Raw genomic sequence first — 13238 nt, 5'->3', positions numbered from 1 at the left:
ATTAAGCTAGTAAGGTTGGAACTTAGTACCAGATGCCAGGTTACGAGTTTGGACCAACTCGGCTGATCAGGGAACAGTTCCCGAGTCCAGGGAAATGAGATCACTGTAGGCACATAATTAATAAAAACGGTTCGAGACGGAGTCTTTCAGATGCTGTCATACCTCGATGCATGAACATGTATGGAACGCAAACGATTCGGAGGATTTCAGCTGTGGACTGTACACCGATCCCTCCAGGACAAAAAGTAAAATCAAATAACATCAAAATAAATGAAAATCCCCGGAAATGAGTCTAGAACCAGTGTGAAGACTCCACAATGATGTTAGTGGTAACATGATCATGAAAAATTATTAAGATGCAGTTACTATCGAGTAATACATACAGAGTAAGATCGGGAATGTAGGCGGGCGCGCCTTTCTCTACCCGCCTCTGACGTACCAGGTGCTCAGTACAGTGTATTCAATGTTCAACGAAAAGAGAACGAAAATAAATAAATAAAAATCGACAGTAGCAAAGACAATGGGCGAAGAAATGAGATTGGAATGAAGATGACGGTCGCGGGCAAAGGCGCTCATACATAATAATAGTAATAGTATTCTTCGGCACGGCCCAAGGCGTTTTCTCCAGCTCAACCTGGAGTCGGGAATCCAATAGCATACAAAACTGTGGTCTCGTAATCATGGAGCACATAGATCGCCGGGGCCAGACAGCAATCGGTCATATTTGCTTTTCTACAGAGTCTGTGAACAATAACTGAGCTGTCAAAGCATGGATCTTTCCATATCATGTACGCAATGAAACCCGAAACCGTTGACAAGGCGCAGTAACTTGTAATTTGCGCAATGATTTCTGCTTTTGCTTTTTGTCAAGGCAGAAACGTCAACCTGAGTTGTTGGGATGAGAAAAAGCAAATATGAAACCTTCCAAACAGAATGGAGGTCTGAAATCGCGACAGACATCCAACCACATCCCCAATAGTTCAACTCTAATACGATACCATTTCAAGTCCCTTCTAGGCCCTTGGCAAGCCGAATGCCTCGATATAGATGGAAAAAGTATTGCACTCTTTACAAACCCGAAACTGAAGGAACCTGAGGGTGACCACAGCAGGTTTCACTAATCTACACGACAAACTTAGTCCCTTGAGCCCCGTCAACCCGTCGTCCTGCAAAATAGGTAGTGCACAAAACTAGCACAAAACTAGAACTCGTCACCAATTCGCAGCATCTCTTGGCGGTGGCGAGGCTCACGGCGAAGATTGGAGCCGGGGATTGCGGGATTTTCGGGCTTTAGTCTTTTTACCCCTGTACGTACTACACTAGGTAGTTGCGGTACTTTATCCATTATCTACGCATTCGTGCAGCGTATAATGCAGGGGTTTTTTTTTAATTCCCTTTTTGGTTTGCCACCGAGGGGATTCTGCTGAGAATCATAAAATTCAAATTCAGCGCTAAAGCACAAGAAAGTCTGATCGCCTCCATCACTAGCCACACACACACTAGCCACGTAATAGCGATCAAAGCGGTCATTGCAGCGATCAAAGCGTACTATAGCGCACTCCTATGTATGAAAATGGGTGGCCTGATTTTTCTATGAGACGAGTATTGTCTAGTGAGTATTAGTGAACAATATTTACTGTGGAATTTATTGGAATTTAAGACATCATCCATGTATTTTGGATTAAATTAAAACCGACAGGACACTGCAGCCAGGATCGCGTACAGTGCTAGTAGAAGTGCGGATTCCATATTACAGACATATTCTCCTTACAAAATAGACTACAGTTTTATGTAAATAGCCAAGCTGGAGCGTATATCATATTCGTTTTCTCCTTTTCTCCTATCGCCAGCATGAATATTTGTATGTTGAAACGTGCAAGCTATCATCACAATTTATTCCATGCAGCCTCCTACATAATGGATGATAGATGCTTCAGGGCTGAATTCAGTCGAAAAAACAAATGGCCACATGTTATGTGCAGTTGATCAAGGAATGAGTTTTAAAGCTACATTCATTCAACTTCTTCGCCAGAATATGGATTTTCAGCTTCGCCGTTGCCTGTCGACAGAGGTTCTTCCTGGTCCGACGAGACCCTTGGCTGATGTTCTTTTCCAATCTGAGTCTGATCATCCAGACCTTGAGTGTTCTTTTCTGTCACCTGAGCATTGCCAACCTCTTCTAGGAGCTCATCTGGCTTTCGAATATTGATATTCTTTTCACCGCTTCCACCAGGTGGGTTATCTTGCGCTACAGTCATATTCGGCTCCATCTGAGGACCTTGCGTCGTCTCATTGTGAAGACTGCCCATTAATCGGTCAAGCTTTCGTTCAAGCCGCTCGATATCTTGCTTTTGCTTCCAAATATCCATATCTTGGCGTATATCGTTGCGCTCGAGGATGCGCTGGCTCATAAGGAGCTCGATGTTAGAATGTGGGCTCGGTGAACGACGACGAGTATTGTTCTTATGGATTTCTGTGGAAGCTTCTCCGTATCCTCTCTGTTTCGATATTCTGGATTTGTCATTTGGCCGAGTCCGGGCCGGAGATCTCCCGCCATTTCGCTTTGGTTTGAAAGACAACCCCGATGAACCCGGCTCTTTGTGAATTATTGGATCGTCTCTATCCCTTTGCGCCCCTGTATCGTGTTCTGGAACTTGCTCTCCAGTTTTTCCTTGAATATCAAGGGGATTTGTTTTGAGTTCAGGACGAACCATTTTACCTATGAGTTTCAGGTTTTGTTTGATATCAGGCCAGAGCTCAGGGAATTGGTAACAGAGAGCGTTTTGAATTTGAAGTCCTGCGATGCGCAGAGTGTCTAGTTCTTCTTCGGAAGAAGACGCGAGTTGCACATTTGCTTCTTTCAATTTTTGAATGAGCCGTCGTGATGATGATTCTTCGGTAGAGAGATGATATTGCGATATGCAAGATTCCAAGTATGCACGATAGTCTCCCTGTTTTTGCAGAAGAAGATCGTCCAGTTCTTCAAAATAGGAGCGGGGATTCTCCGCACGGGCAATTAGTTCATAGAGACATGAGGCCTCGGTCTTGTAATCACCATTGTCGCGACAGGTTTTCAAGACCCAAAGGAGTGACTCATTGGGTGGAAATGCAGGATTTGGCTTTGGCCAGTGTGGTCTTTCTGTGGATTTAGGTACATAGATTGGAAGTGGCCATTCATCATAAAGATTCCCTGGCATAGTTTCAATTTCTGTATCTCTGTCCTTTTGGAAAACATAACAGTTCAAATTTCGATTGATAGTCTCTGTCAGAATTCTCCATTGCAGGTATGGGCGGGTTTTGATCAGATGAGCGCTGTGGCTCTCAACTCTACCAGCGTGCAAGCTGGCTTGCTGTAAAAAGATTTTGATCTCTCTGGCAACCGCAGGCTTGATTGCATAGTAGGATCTCCGAGAATAGTACATCTCATATATTTGACCAGTGAGTATGCTCAGCAACGCCAATTCAGTACTTTCATCGTACTCCGCCAGATCCCAGTCTTGTTTGAACTTTTGAAATACAGCGCTTAATTGAGCATTGTCATCTCTTGTCGAAGATGCGGTGCCGAATAGAGATTTCCACGTTTTTGAAGGTCCAAAGAACCTGTTCATTGCAATAAAGAAGTCATGAAATTCCCATATCCGCTCGTTTACGAGTAAATCATTGTAGATAATGTGCCAATTGTCGTGCACGAGATAGTGTGTGCACTTGTTACTTCCATTCTTTCTGTTCATCTGGGCCCCAAGATTTAAGCAGTTTCGCAGCACCTGGATCTGTTCATCATTTGAGTGTTAGAACATGTTCCAATAAATTATATGGTAAGGGAACATTACTTCTGTGTAATTAAATGGTATGTCACGGCCACTGTCAGTCTTCTCTTCTAGGCGTAAATTAGCTTCGTAGCTTATTTCGAATAGAAAATCAACCGGATCATATGAATCTAAATCTTCTGGTGCTAAGCTCTGAAAAGCTATTTTTGCATTCAAAATAAGAAGGTCAAAATGAGTTTTGTATAAATTAGGCGAGGGCTCAAAGGATGGTGGAATGGTTTTCATTGTCTCTGGGGCGTCTAGGCGACATTTTGTCAAGTCCCTGTAGGACCCTTGCCCACTCAATAAATCGGCATATTCAATAGCCACCATGGGTAGATCGAGATGCTGCTGTAAATTGGACTCGAAATACTCGAGTGCCATGCTGAAGTATCCCCACCTTTTCAATCGAGATAATTCCTCACAGTGGCCCTCAATATCCTCAGATATATCCACTGCAAATTGAATAGTCTTGTCTATTTGGGTCTTGGCAGCAAGATCAATGACTTGAAAATCATGTGGTGGATAAAAGTTCAGGGGATATGGATCAAGTTCATCAAGTTCATTGCCTTTGTTGATGTCGTCTTGTGTGTCGGCAGAAGGACGTCGATGTCCGTGCCGAGGACCTTCATGATCACCTGCAGTTTCTCCCAGCCGGTCATTATTCTCCACAACTCTAGCCGCAGGCGACTGTTGGGTGTCATTCAGGTCGCGCTTGTTGTTGATAGGCCGCAAAGAATGATCGTGTCTCCATATCTGAGTTCGCTCCCGTCGCAAAAGACGTACTGACACACCGGTCTCACTGTAATCGCTCTCGTCACTCTCGTCACCCCAGTCCCTTTTTGAAGGCACGACGGCCTGTTGTGGCATAGCTTTCTTCGTGTCGCTCAAAATGCAAGTACTAAGCACCTTTAGTTGCCGATTCGATGGGATAAATCGTGGAAAACACGGTGAGGGTCGAAGATTCTCATAGCGAAAGAAGTCTCAACATTTGACAGCTGCGTCATGAAGACAGCCACTAAGATTTTAGTGGCCACACACACACCTCAACCTCAGCCTCACCCCCCGCGCCCCGCCTCGACCCGTCATTTAATTAGGAAGGCTGGACACGCTCTGTCGCGCACGACACAAACGTCTTTCGAAAGAAAGATTCACAATCACAGTCACAAATTGTCCATAGCGCTGTTGTTTACTAAATTCACTTTCTAAATGCAGTCTGAATCTTCACGCACCGCTGGTCAGTCCGCGACACGATTTGGTCGGAAATATGGCCCGAAGTTCAACGCATTTGACAAAAAGTCCAATATCAGCATGTGCTCCCAAGAGCTAGGGCCCGTTCATATCGATTGTCGCTTTCGTCATTCAAAGACACAACTGGGCGTATTACACTCGCCAGATAATCGTGCCGGTATTCTTTACATAGATATTGCCTTCTCTCAACCGAATGACTGCTGTTTACGAAGTGCAGTTGTGTGGATAACTTTAGAGCAATACAAGAGCGGTTCGCAATCGACACTACGAGCGACAGGAAGAGCTCCGCTCTCGCGCTCTCACAAAGCCGGGTCCAAAAAGCCATACCCGGCGATTGACATTGAACCGGCAGTTGAAATCGATTCAGATGTTCCCAAAAATCTCCAATTCACCCACTATTTTGGTCCTAAGCAACTTGAAGGAAAGCCTACACAGATGCTAACTAAACACACAATGCATCTAACCCCCGAGTTCAATGTGCTTGGCAATGGTGGTGGCGGACTAGGGTATGAGCGAGAACGCTCTGTCATGTCATCCAGTCGGTGGATATTTACAGGCCACATATTACCTGGATCTCGATCTGCTGAAGACCGTCGGCATGAGAACAATTTTCATAGTATGACATATCGAACACTTAAATGGGAGCTATCGGAAGATGAGCTGCAACCTCAACCAACACACAGTAGTGTCATTCAAACTGCCTGTGCTTTAGAACACGACGATAGGCCGTTTTTTATTCGAGTTGAGATCGAGGGAAAGCTGCGAAAACGTTCCGCGCAGCTGAAGAGTAATGTGAAACAACTATTCAAATTCCCCTCTGAGGTCAGCAGAGACGATTCTCGTTCGAGCATATTAGTCCTTCCCGACAAAAATGAGAGACCAACGAAACGGCTAGATAATATTGCAGAGGGGCTTCATCTAGATATGGAGAGGTTGAATATGGAAGGATTGGGGGTCCAAATGCCCGGTTCACTTCCGGTTTCTTTTCAATCCAGCTCTGAAGTCCCTCCAAAATGTGATTTTACTCCAACGAATAAAGGCCAAGAAAAACTTGAAACATCTACAACACAAGAAAAACAGCCAGAACATCTTCTGGGCTTTGAAGCGCTGAAGACTATTTCTTCCCAGATAAACCCCGAGCCGTTTCCGTCTATACGAGAGTCTGAGGTCAAGATTCCGGCTACGCCGGGAGACCATATCTACGACCTGGTCAGTGCACAGCGTTTGCATAGTGACATCCAATCACACCTCGCTCGGAACAGACAGCAACGGTGTAAGGGAAGCCTGGATAATCCACTCAGCACCCGCGAAGAAACATCGAAATCGGCAGATATACAGTTGCAAAGCCTCAAATCTGCCGAATCAGAGGAGCTAGCTGCTGCACTTGCAGATATGCCCATGATTTTAACCCTCTGTCAATGGATGATATATATCAATCAGCTAATGACTTTACTATTCTTGGCATCCCCTGCGAGAATACTAGGGAAGAAGCCTAAAAGCAAATAAACTTCCAAGTGCGGATAGCGCACATACACATACTGCAACAGGCTGTTGAACATTAAATGGAACATGAGATAAACACCAACGAGAAACATCATGAGAAATACAACCTATATACATGGCAACCCTTTTTTTACTAGAATGCATCATCGCTATCATGTCCGTCTCTTGAAGCCGAGCCAATGAAACTCTCTATACTTTCCTCTTATTGAAGGCATCCTACAGAAGTACCAGGGATCACCAAGCATAATTAATTATTCAAGCATTTCTCTTTGTCTGCTAGACCACAATTTGCCCCACTACCATCTTCTAGGCGAGATATAGTTGTTCCTGAAGCCTGAGACACCGGTGCCCGGAGGCTCCACCGACTAGCCACATAGAGTACATTGTGCGGTGCAACAACTCGCGAGGGTCCACAGCATCCACATGTAGGGTGCAAATCAAAAACCCCACACATTTACAAGGGACATGAAATGATAAATGGGAATAAAGGGTGGGACCTTTTGGAGGGTATCAGTCTAGCCATATAAAGTAAGTAGGCCGAGGTGATCGCTCTATACTAGCTACAAGAGGTTGGCAGTGCGAATTAATAGCCGAAGAATACCCACGAAGATCAGGATCAAGAAAGCCAATCCCTTTAATTAAGCCTTATAATAACTCTAAAACACTTTAATAACTTGAAGGAGAGCGTACATAGACGTGCATGTAGTACCAAATATAGACATTCAATCTGCAGTGTCCCGGGCTTCCTCTTGCTACTGCAGTTGGGACGGATGTTTTCGAATCTCCAAGACGATTATTCTATTTAATACTCATCTCTACCTATTATCTTTTACATTAAGTGGGCCTTCTCTTAATCTCGAGAACCGGGAATCGGAACAGAAAGGTTCCACAGTTTATTCTCGCAGTTATCCTCGCAGGAAGAGCTAGCACGCAGATCTATTCTATTTCCGATTGCTCGCGTTCAAAGGTGGCATCAGGCTGTGGGTATCATGATTGGGGGCGACAAGACTAGTAGTGTAGAATGAATATGGCTTTGAAGTTTCAGTCAAGGTATAAATACACGTTCATAAACGCTGAAAATCTATTCAGTTTCCATTCCATTCCACTCAAAGGCCTATTCCTAACTTGAGGTCTTATTCACCATGCGTCTCGGTCCTCTCCTCACCTCAACGGTGACTGTCTTCTCTTCCATTGCCCATGCCCTTCCATCAAAGAACACAACCATCAACGTTCTCTATCGCCATGACCGAAATGATGAAAAGCACGGCATAGCCGCATTCAACGGCGCAAAGCAGCTTATCGGTCACACCTGTGACTACACCTTAGACCATGGAAACTTTGCTGCCGAACATATCCAGTTCAAAGTTGACGAGAAAGCTTCCGGAGAAATCACCATTGGAGGCAAAACCTACCCAATCCATTCTAAGGCTGAGCACTCCGGTGGCCCAACATGTAACCGCATCTACAGTGATGATGAGGTTGAGCTGGATTGCACTGTTACCATGGATGCAAAGTTTGTGGGAAGACCTATCTCAATTAATGAGACTCAGGCCTGTTTTGGGGGTGATCTTACTGCATTTGATTTGGCAAAGGGTGTTAAGATTCTTGATACTTCCAAAGCTGGACCAGTGGACCGTAGCTCCGCTGTTCCGGTCACTAAGAGTGATCTTAATGAACTTGAGAATGTTGATAAGCGCTCGTCATGTTCTTCCAGTGAGACCACTGTCGCTATAAAGAGCGTAATTCAACAGCAATACTTTGCTGAACAGTACAGTGTAAGTATCTATCATTCATCATATCATGATACCCCTATCTCTTTCTCTTTTCAAACTCGATTTCAATTAACTAATATTTATATTTACAGAAAAACATCGACTGCGGCACATCTTCATCCTGCTCCGCCTCCGTAACAGACAGCACCGCATACACCTTCTCCTTCACATCGACCTTCACACTATACAAATGGATTAATGCCGGATTCAGCGTTGACAAATCATACACTGAAGGCAACTCCTACACCTGTGGCGGAACGAAAGACGAAACAGTATGTGTATGGTACAATGCCGCACACACAAAATACCAGGCCCAAAACCAGATATCATTGTACTGCGACGATGGTACTGGTGGATCTAATGTCATCGAAGACCCATCGGTACTTGTCTCGCCGAACAGCAACGGAAAGGGCTCGAAGTATTACTGTGTTATTGGAACTTGTCGGGATAAGGGAGAGGGATACTGGAATACTGTCGGAAGATATGGGGGTCCGAATGGAGTGAATGATCTCGGTGATGCGGGTGTTGCTCCTTGAAATGATTTCAGTTGGGTTTTTGGGACTGCGAGTAGTTTTTTTGGTGAGCGATACTGATCTTAATGGTCTGTGTCAGGACACATCAAAGACTGGGACTCAGAAAGGGGGTCTGGAATGATCGTGTGTAGACGATGATGGGAGAAGCTAACTAAGCTATGGATGGAATATGCTATGTAAACAGAAAACAATAAATAGCTTACGCGAATATTCATGCCTTTTTTTCCCGTTCTACTTGTTATGGATGCTGTTTTATCTTGATATCCACTCACCACCTCCCAGCTCTCCTCCCAGCTCTCCCTCTCTCCTTTCCCCACCTTCGTTGTTTTCGTTTAATACCACTAAGTTCTGATCTCATCGCTGCTTAGCGGGTGTGTAGCATGTGTTTGTACCTGGGTACAGGGTATGGGTTACATGATCCCGGGCGATTCCATAACTTTCAGATACAATTTATTCACCCTTGCAGCTAAGAGTGGGGCACAGACGATCGAAGGATTCGAAGGATTCGAAGGATCCAAGGTTGTTTCCTTATTTCTTATACTGGAAGACGTGCATCAATCTTTCTCGTGGCTGTGGCCGTGCATGCAGCTGTTTTCCCGGGTACACGTACAAGCTCCGGGCTTAAGATGTAATGAACAATAACTTGGATTCATAGTTATTCTTTATTTGAATTATTGAATAATAGAGTTGAAGAACAATTACTTGATTGACTTGGAAGTTAACTCATGATACGTATCACCGCCCTCGTATTCGTATACAACCAGATCTTATAGATACAGTAACTATAACATTTGAATCTATGCACAAATCACAAAGCACCATCCCAATCACGATCACGATCAATTCATTCATCCCGACGAAGATAAAAACAAAACCAAGAATCCCATGAACGTGAATGAGGATATCAAGCAGCAGAGCTATGCACAAGCTCAATACAAAACTCCCCCCACTCGCCCCCATTACTGGAAGTAAGCACCTCCTCCGCAATAGCCTCCTCAATGCGTTCCCCATATCGTCTCCGATAATCAATCTTCACTTGTTCGAGATGTCTCGGTTCCCAATGTAATCGGACAAGACGTGAAATGAGAAGTTCAGAGCGTTCGCGTCCTGATTTCGATTCGCGAAGTGCTTGGTGAAGAAGGAGAGCATCACGCATGGGTCTGTTGATTGCGCCGTTGAGGATGTGTGCCAGTGTTTCGCCCTGAATAAGAGGAAAAGGTTAGAGTGGATCATGATTGGAGGAAAGGATAGATGGGAGAGAAGAAATCTGGGTATTGGAAGGGAGGGGATCGAAAGGAGTAGGTGGAATAAAAGAATGGCTAGAATGAGGGAGACAGGAAAGAGAGTAGGAGAAGATTCAACTTACAACCAGATTCCGCGACTTAGCAATCATAGCCTTCGCAAAATTATGCCCATAAATACCCTCATAAGCACGCAAAACCTCCCTCAAATGCGTATCACTCCTCAAAACAATAATATGAATCATAGCCGTCTCCCCACCATCCCTCGAAACAAGCGCGCGATGTAAATCCGATATATCCTGACGGACAAGCCGATGATTAAGCGGTTCCCTCTCATCCATCCGTCTCTCCTCAAGAGCAAGCAAAACAGCAACCCGGAACTTATCCGCCTTCAACTCAGACCGCATACACTTCTCCAAACTATTCTCGTACCGCGTATCACGGAAAGAATTTTTAATTTCCCTTATAGCACCATTTGACCTCCCAATAAGCGACTCAATGAGAAGTTCTCGTCTCGATGTCCCAGCTTGGTAGTAGCAATTTGCCCAATATGCTTCTGATTCCCAGCGGCCCAGCGCAGTGGCATAGGCTACTTTTCCAAAAGAGGAAGCTCCAAGTTTGAGACGGAGATGCTTCGCGAGGTTTATCCCTTTTCCGTGGACTTTTACGCGGTTTTTGTACTCTTGGCGGAGGAGGAGGATTTCGTCACTTGTTAGTCGGGGTAGGACTTGGATGATTGTTTTGTTGTCTATGTTTCTGGTGTGGTTTAGAGCGCTTTGCATTGATTCTGCGTCTGCGTCTGCTTCGTAGAAGGAGACGCGTTTTCGACCTGTTGTTGGGGAGATTAGGACGAGGGAGCTGTCATCGCGGTGGGTTAGGGAGGAATTGGAGTCGCGGTTTGAGGTTGAGTGGCGGATTTTGGAACTGCTGCGGCGTTTTTCGTCTTTGCGGTCGCGGTCTGGGTCTCGCTCTATCATGAGTAATTCTTTGCTGGTTCTGTGACGGCTTTCGCGTTCACGGTCACGGTCACGGTCACGTTCACGTTCGCGGTCCTTCTCGCTTGTAGAGGACTTTGTGCGTGTGTGTTTCTTGCGGCGGCGTGAGTCGGAGCCAGAGTCGCCATCTAATGGTTCGAGATCGGAGATGTCGTCGTCGCGAACGGAGGGAATCACAATCGGTGAGGGCATAGGTGACATAGACTGGTATGTACCGTGGTATGCCTCGAGAAGGGGGCTAGCAGGTGGATGCTGGCCTACAACAGGCGCACCGGCAACGGCAAGATTATTCGTTGACACGGACAGACTGTGACTGTGTGGACGACGTCCACCACCAGGTGTGATCTCCACAAATTTCTGCTCCTGAGGTCGAGACTGCGCCTGCGCCCTGGGCGACGGCGGAGGAAGTGCTTTATCACCGAATTGAGGTTCATGACTATACTTGTATGGATAAATAGGTTGCTCGGGCTGTTTGGGATAATGGCCTTGACTCTGACTGTGGCCTTGAATCTGGCCCTGGCTCTGGCTCGATGATCGAGAATGAGCATAAGGATCACTCGCCAACTTCGAAAACTGCGCCTCAGGCGAAGCAGTATACGATGGCTTCGGCGTCGTCTTAGAAGTATACCGCACATTCGGATCAACCTGGGCATACTGATAAGTCATAGGTTGAGCATATCCCGCTTGTCCAGAAAGAGTCCTTGCATGCCCCTGTGCCGGCGACTGGGCCTGCGCAGAATTCAAATTCGAATACTGCACGGGCGGAAAACTCGGCGCAGCAGTCCCAGGTACCTCAGCATATGTCGAAGCCGGCGCGGGAAATGCACCAGGTACAGGCCCACTCCCCGGAAACGCGCCAGGCATCACATCTCCCTGTGAGTTTGTGTTTGTGTTTATGGGCGGCACAAAGCCCGGCCTCTCACACTCCGGTACAGAAGCCCAATCCGTCTGTCTAGATGGGCGCGGTGGTTCGCGCGACATCATCTGTCCCGGCGCTGCATATTGGAATCTACCCGGTCGCGCATAACTAGGATGAGAACCTAGGGTATCGCCGTAGGCTAAATCGTCATCGACAGAGCTCTCGGAGCTCGAAGAGTCTCGACGGCCACGACCAATTCCGAATCCATTTCTTGCTGAGGGTGAAGGAGGTGGACGTGGTGGTTGGGGTGGTGGTGCCTGCGACTGCGTATACGATGGTCTTGGAGGCTGTATAGGCCGAAGATCTTTCTCGTCGTCTGAATGCTCATAGCGATCGCGGTCCCGATCGCGGGGTAAATCATACCGTGCCGAAGGTGCACGTGTAGAATTCACATTCGCATTCGCATTCGCATTCCTTGCATCGCGATCCTCGGCTTCACGACCCCTCTCTCGCTCTCGAGCTCTAGACTCCTTCATAGCCATATACTGACGCTCGATCTCGGCTTCATCATCTGAGTCGTATTTTTTGCGACTGGAACTCGAATTCGAGACCCCGTTTCCGCTTCCATTTCCATTTCCGTTTCGGCCTAGCTCCACGACAGCGGGGGAGCGAGAACGTTGATGGGATGAAGAAGGTGCTACGTCCAGTGTATCCGGGGCACGGGAGACAGAACGAGAACGAGAACGGGATCGCTCGTGTGTTCGGCCTGGGGATCTGGAGCGCGACCGTGGATCGTTGACTTGTAGCGACATTTTGTTTTGTTGGTTTGGTCGGGTCCGTCGCTTTGTCCCTGGTTGATTGTGGGGTTTTTGCCGGATTTGGAGATGTGTTTGCACCTACTTGAGTATACTATAGTAGGTGGGGTGTTGGGGTTGAATAAATAAAATTGATCTTGGTCTTGGTCCAGAATGTTTCTTTGCTGGTGTAAGCGGGCACAGGACCCTGATTTAAGGGTTTGCGACAGAGTTGAGTAGAGTGAGTGGGTGGGTATGATCAGTGCGAAGAGAAGGTTGGGGCTCGGCTCCACTGAGTGCAAGGTTGTCTTGTTCTGCCTTTTCTGGGCCGTGCTGCTGATACCATTCCCTGGATTATATAGGGAAAGAGGGAAGAGGAGAAAGAGAAGAGTAAAGTTAAAGTCAGAAGGAAATCTGGAAAGATCGAGTATTTAAATCAAGGTTCATCCAGGTATAATTGCCTTTGAACCCCAGCTGACTTTGC

At 46.3% G+C, this 13238-nt stretch overlaps 5 protein-coding genes across 5 annotated transcripts; 2 read left to right on the top strand and 3 right to left on the bottom strand.

Moving 5' to 3' along the window:
* Nucleotides 1–2012: 2012 nt before the first annotated feature.
* N7478_001738 (uncharacterized protein) lies at nucleotides 2013–3608 on the bottom strand (the record flags this gene model as incomplete). Its single annotated transcript, XM_056917953.1, has 1 exon — nucleotides 2013–3608. One exon carries the CDS (start codon nucleotides 3606–3608, stop codon nucleotides 2013–2015), a length of 1596 nt encoding a protein of 531 aa, XP_056783564.1.
* Nucleotides 3609–3788: 180 nt separating this feature from the next.
* N7478_001737 (uncharacterized protein) lies at nucleotides 3789–4676 on the bottom strand (the record flags this gene model as incomplete). Its single annotated transcript, XM_056917952.1, has 1 exon — nucleotides 3789–4676. One exon carries the CDS (start codon nucleotides 4674–4676, stop codon nucleotides 3789–3791), a length of 888 nt encoding a protein of 295 aa, XP_056783563.1.
* Nucleotides 4677–5015: 339 nt separating this feature from the next.
* On the top strand, nucleotides 5016–6563 carry N7478_001736 (uncharacterized protein; the record flags this gene model as incomplete). The annotated part of the gene is made up of 1 exon (XM_056917951.1): nucleotides 5016–6563. The coding sequence occupies one exon, from the start codon at nucleotides 5016–5018 to the stop codon at nucleotides 6561–6563; it is 1548 nt and encodes a 515-aa protein (XP_056783562.1).
* A 1139-nt stretch (nucleotides 6564–7702) lies between these two features.
* On the top strand, nucleotides 7703–8868 carry N7478_001735 (uncharacterized protein; the record flags this gene model as incomplete). The annotated part of the gene is made up of 2 exons (XM_056917950.1): nucleotides 7703–8335; nucleotides 8425–8868. The coding sequence occupies 2 exons, from the start codon at nucleotides 7703–7705 to the stop codon at nucleotides 8866–8868; spliced, it is 1077 nt and encodes a 358-aa protein (XP_056783561.1).
* Nucleotides 8869–9769: 901 nt separating this feature from the next.
* anxc4 (annexin ANXC4) lies at nucleotides 9770–12772 on the bottom strand (the record flags this gene model as incomplete). Its single annotated transcript, XM_056917949.1, has 2 exons — nucleotides 9770–10066; nucleotides 10232–12772. 2 exons carry the CDS (start codon nucleotides 12770–12772, stop codon nucleotides 9770–9772), a joined length of 2838 nt encoding a protein of 945 aa, XP_056783560.1.
* Nucleotides 12773–13238: the final 466 nt, after the last annotated feature.

The sequence above is a fragment of the Penicillium angulare genome (assembly GCF_028827245.1).
Source record: "Penicillium angulare strain IBT 27051 chromosome Unknown utg000002l_segment0_segment0, whole genome shotgun sequence".
NCBI lineage: Eukaryota > Fungi > Ascomycota > Eurotiomycetes > Eurotiales > Aspergillaceae > Penicillium > Penicillium angulare.
This window is presented reverse-complemented; position numbering and strand designations above follow the sequence as displayed.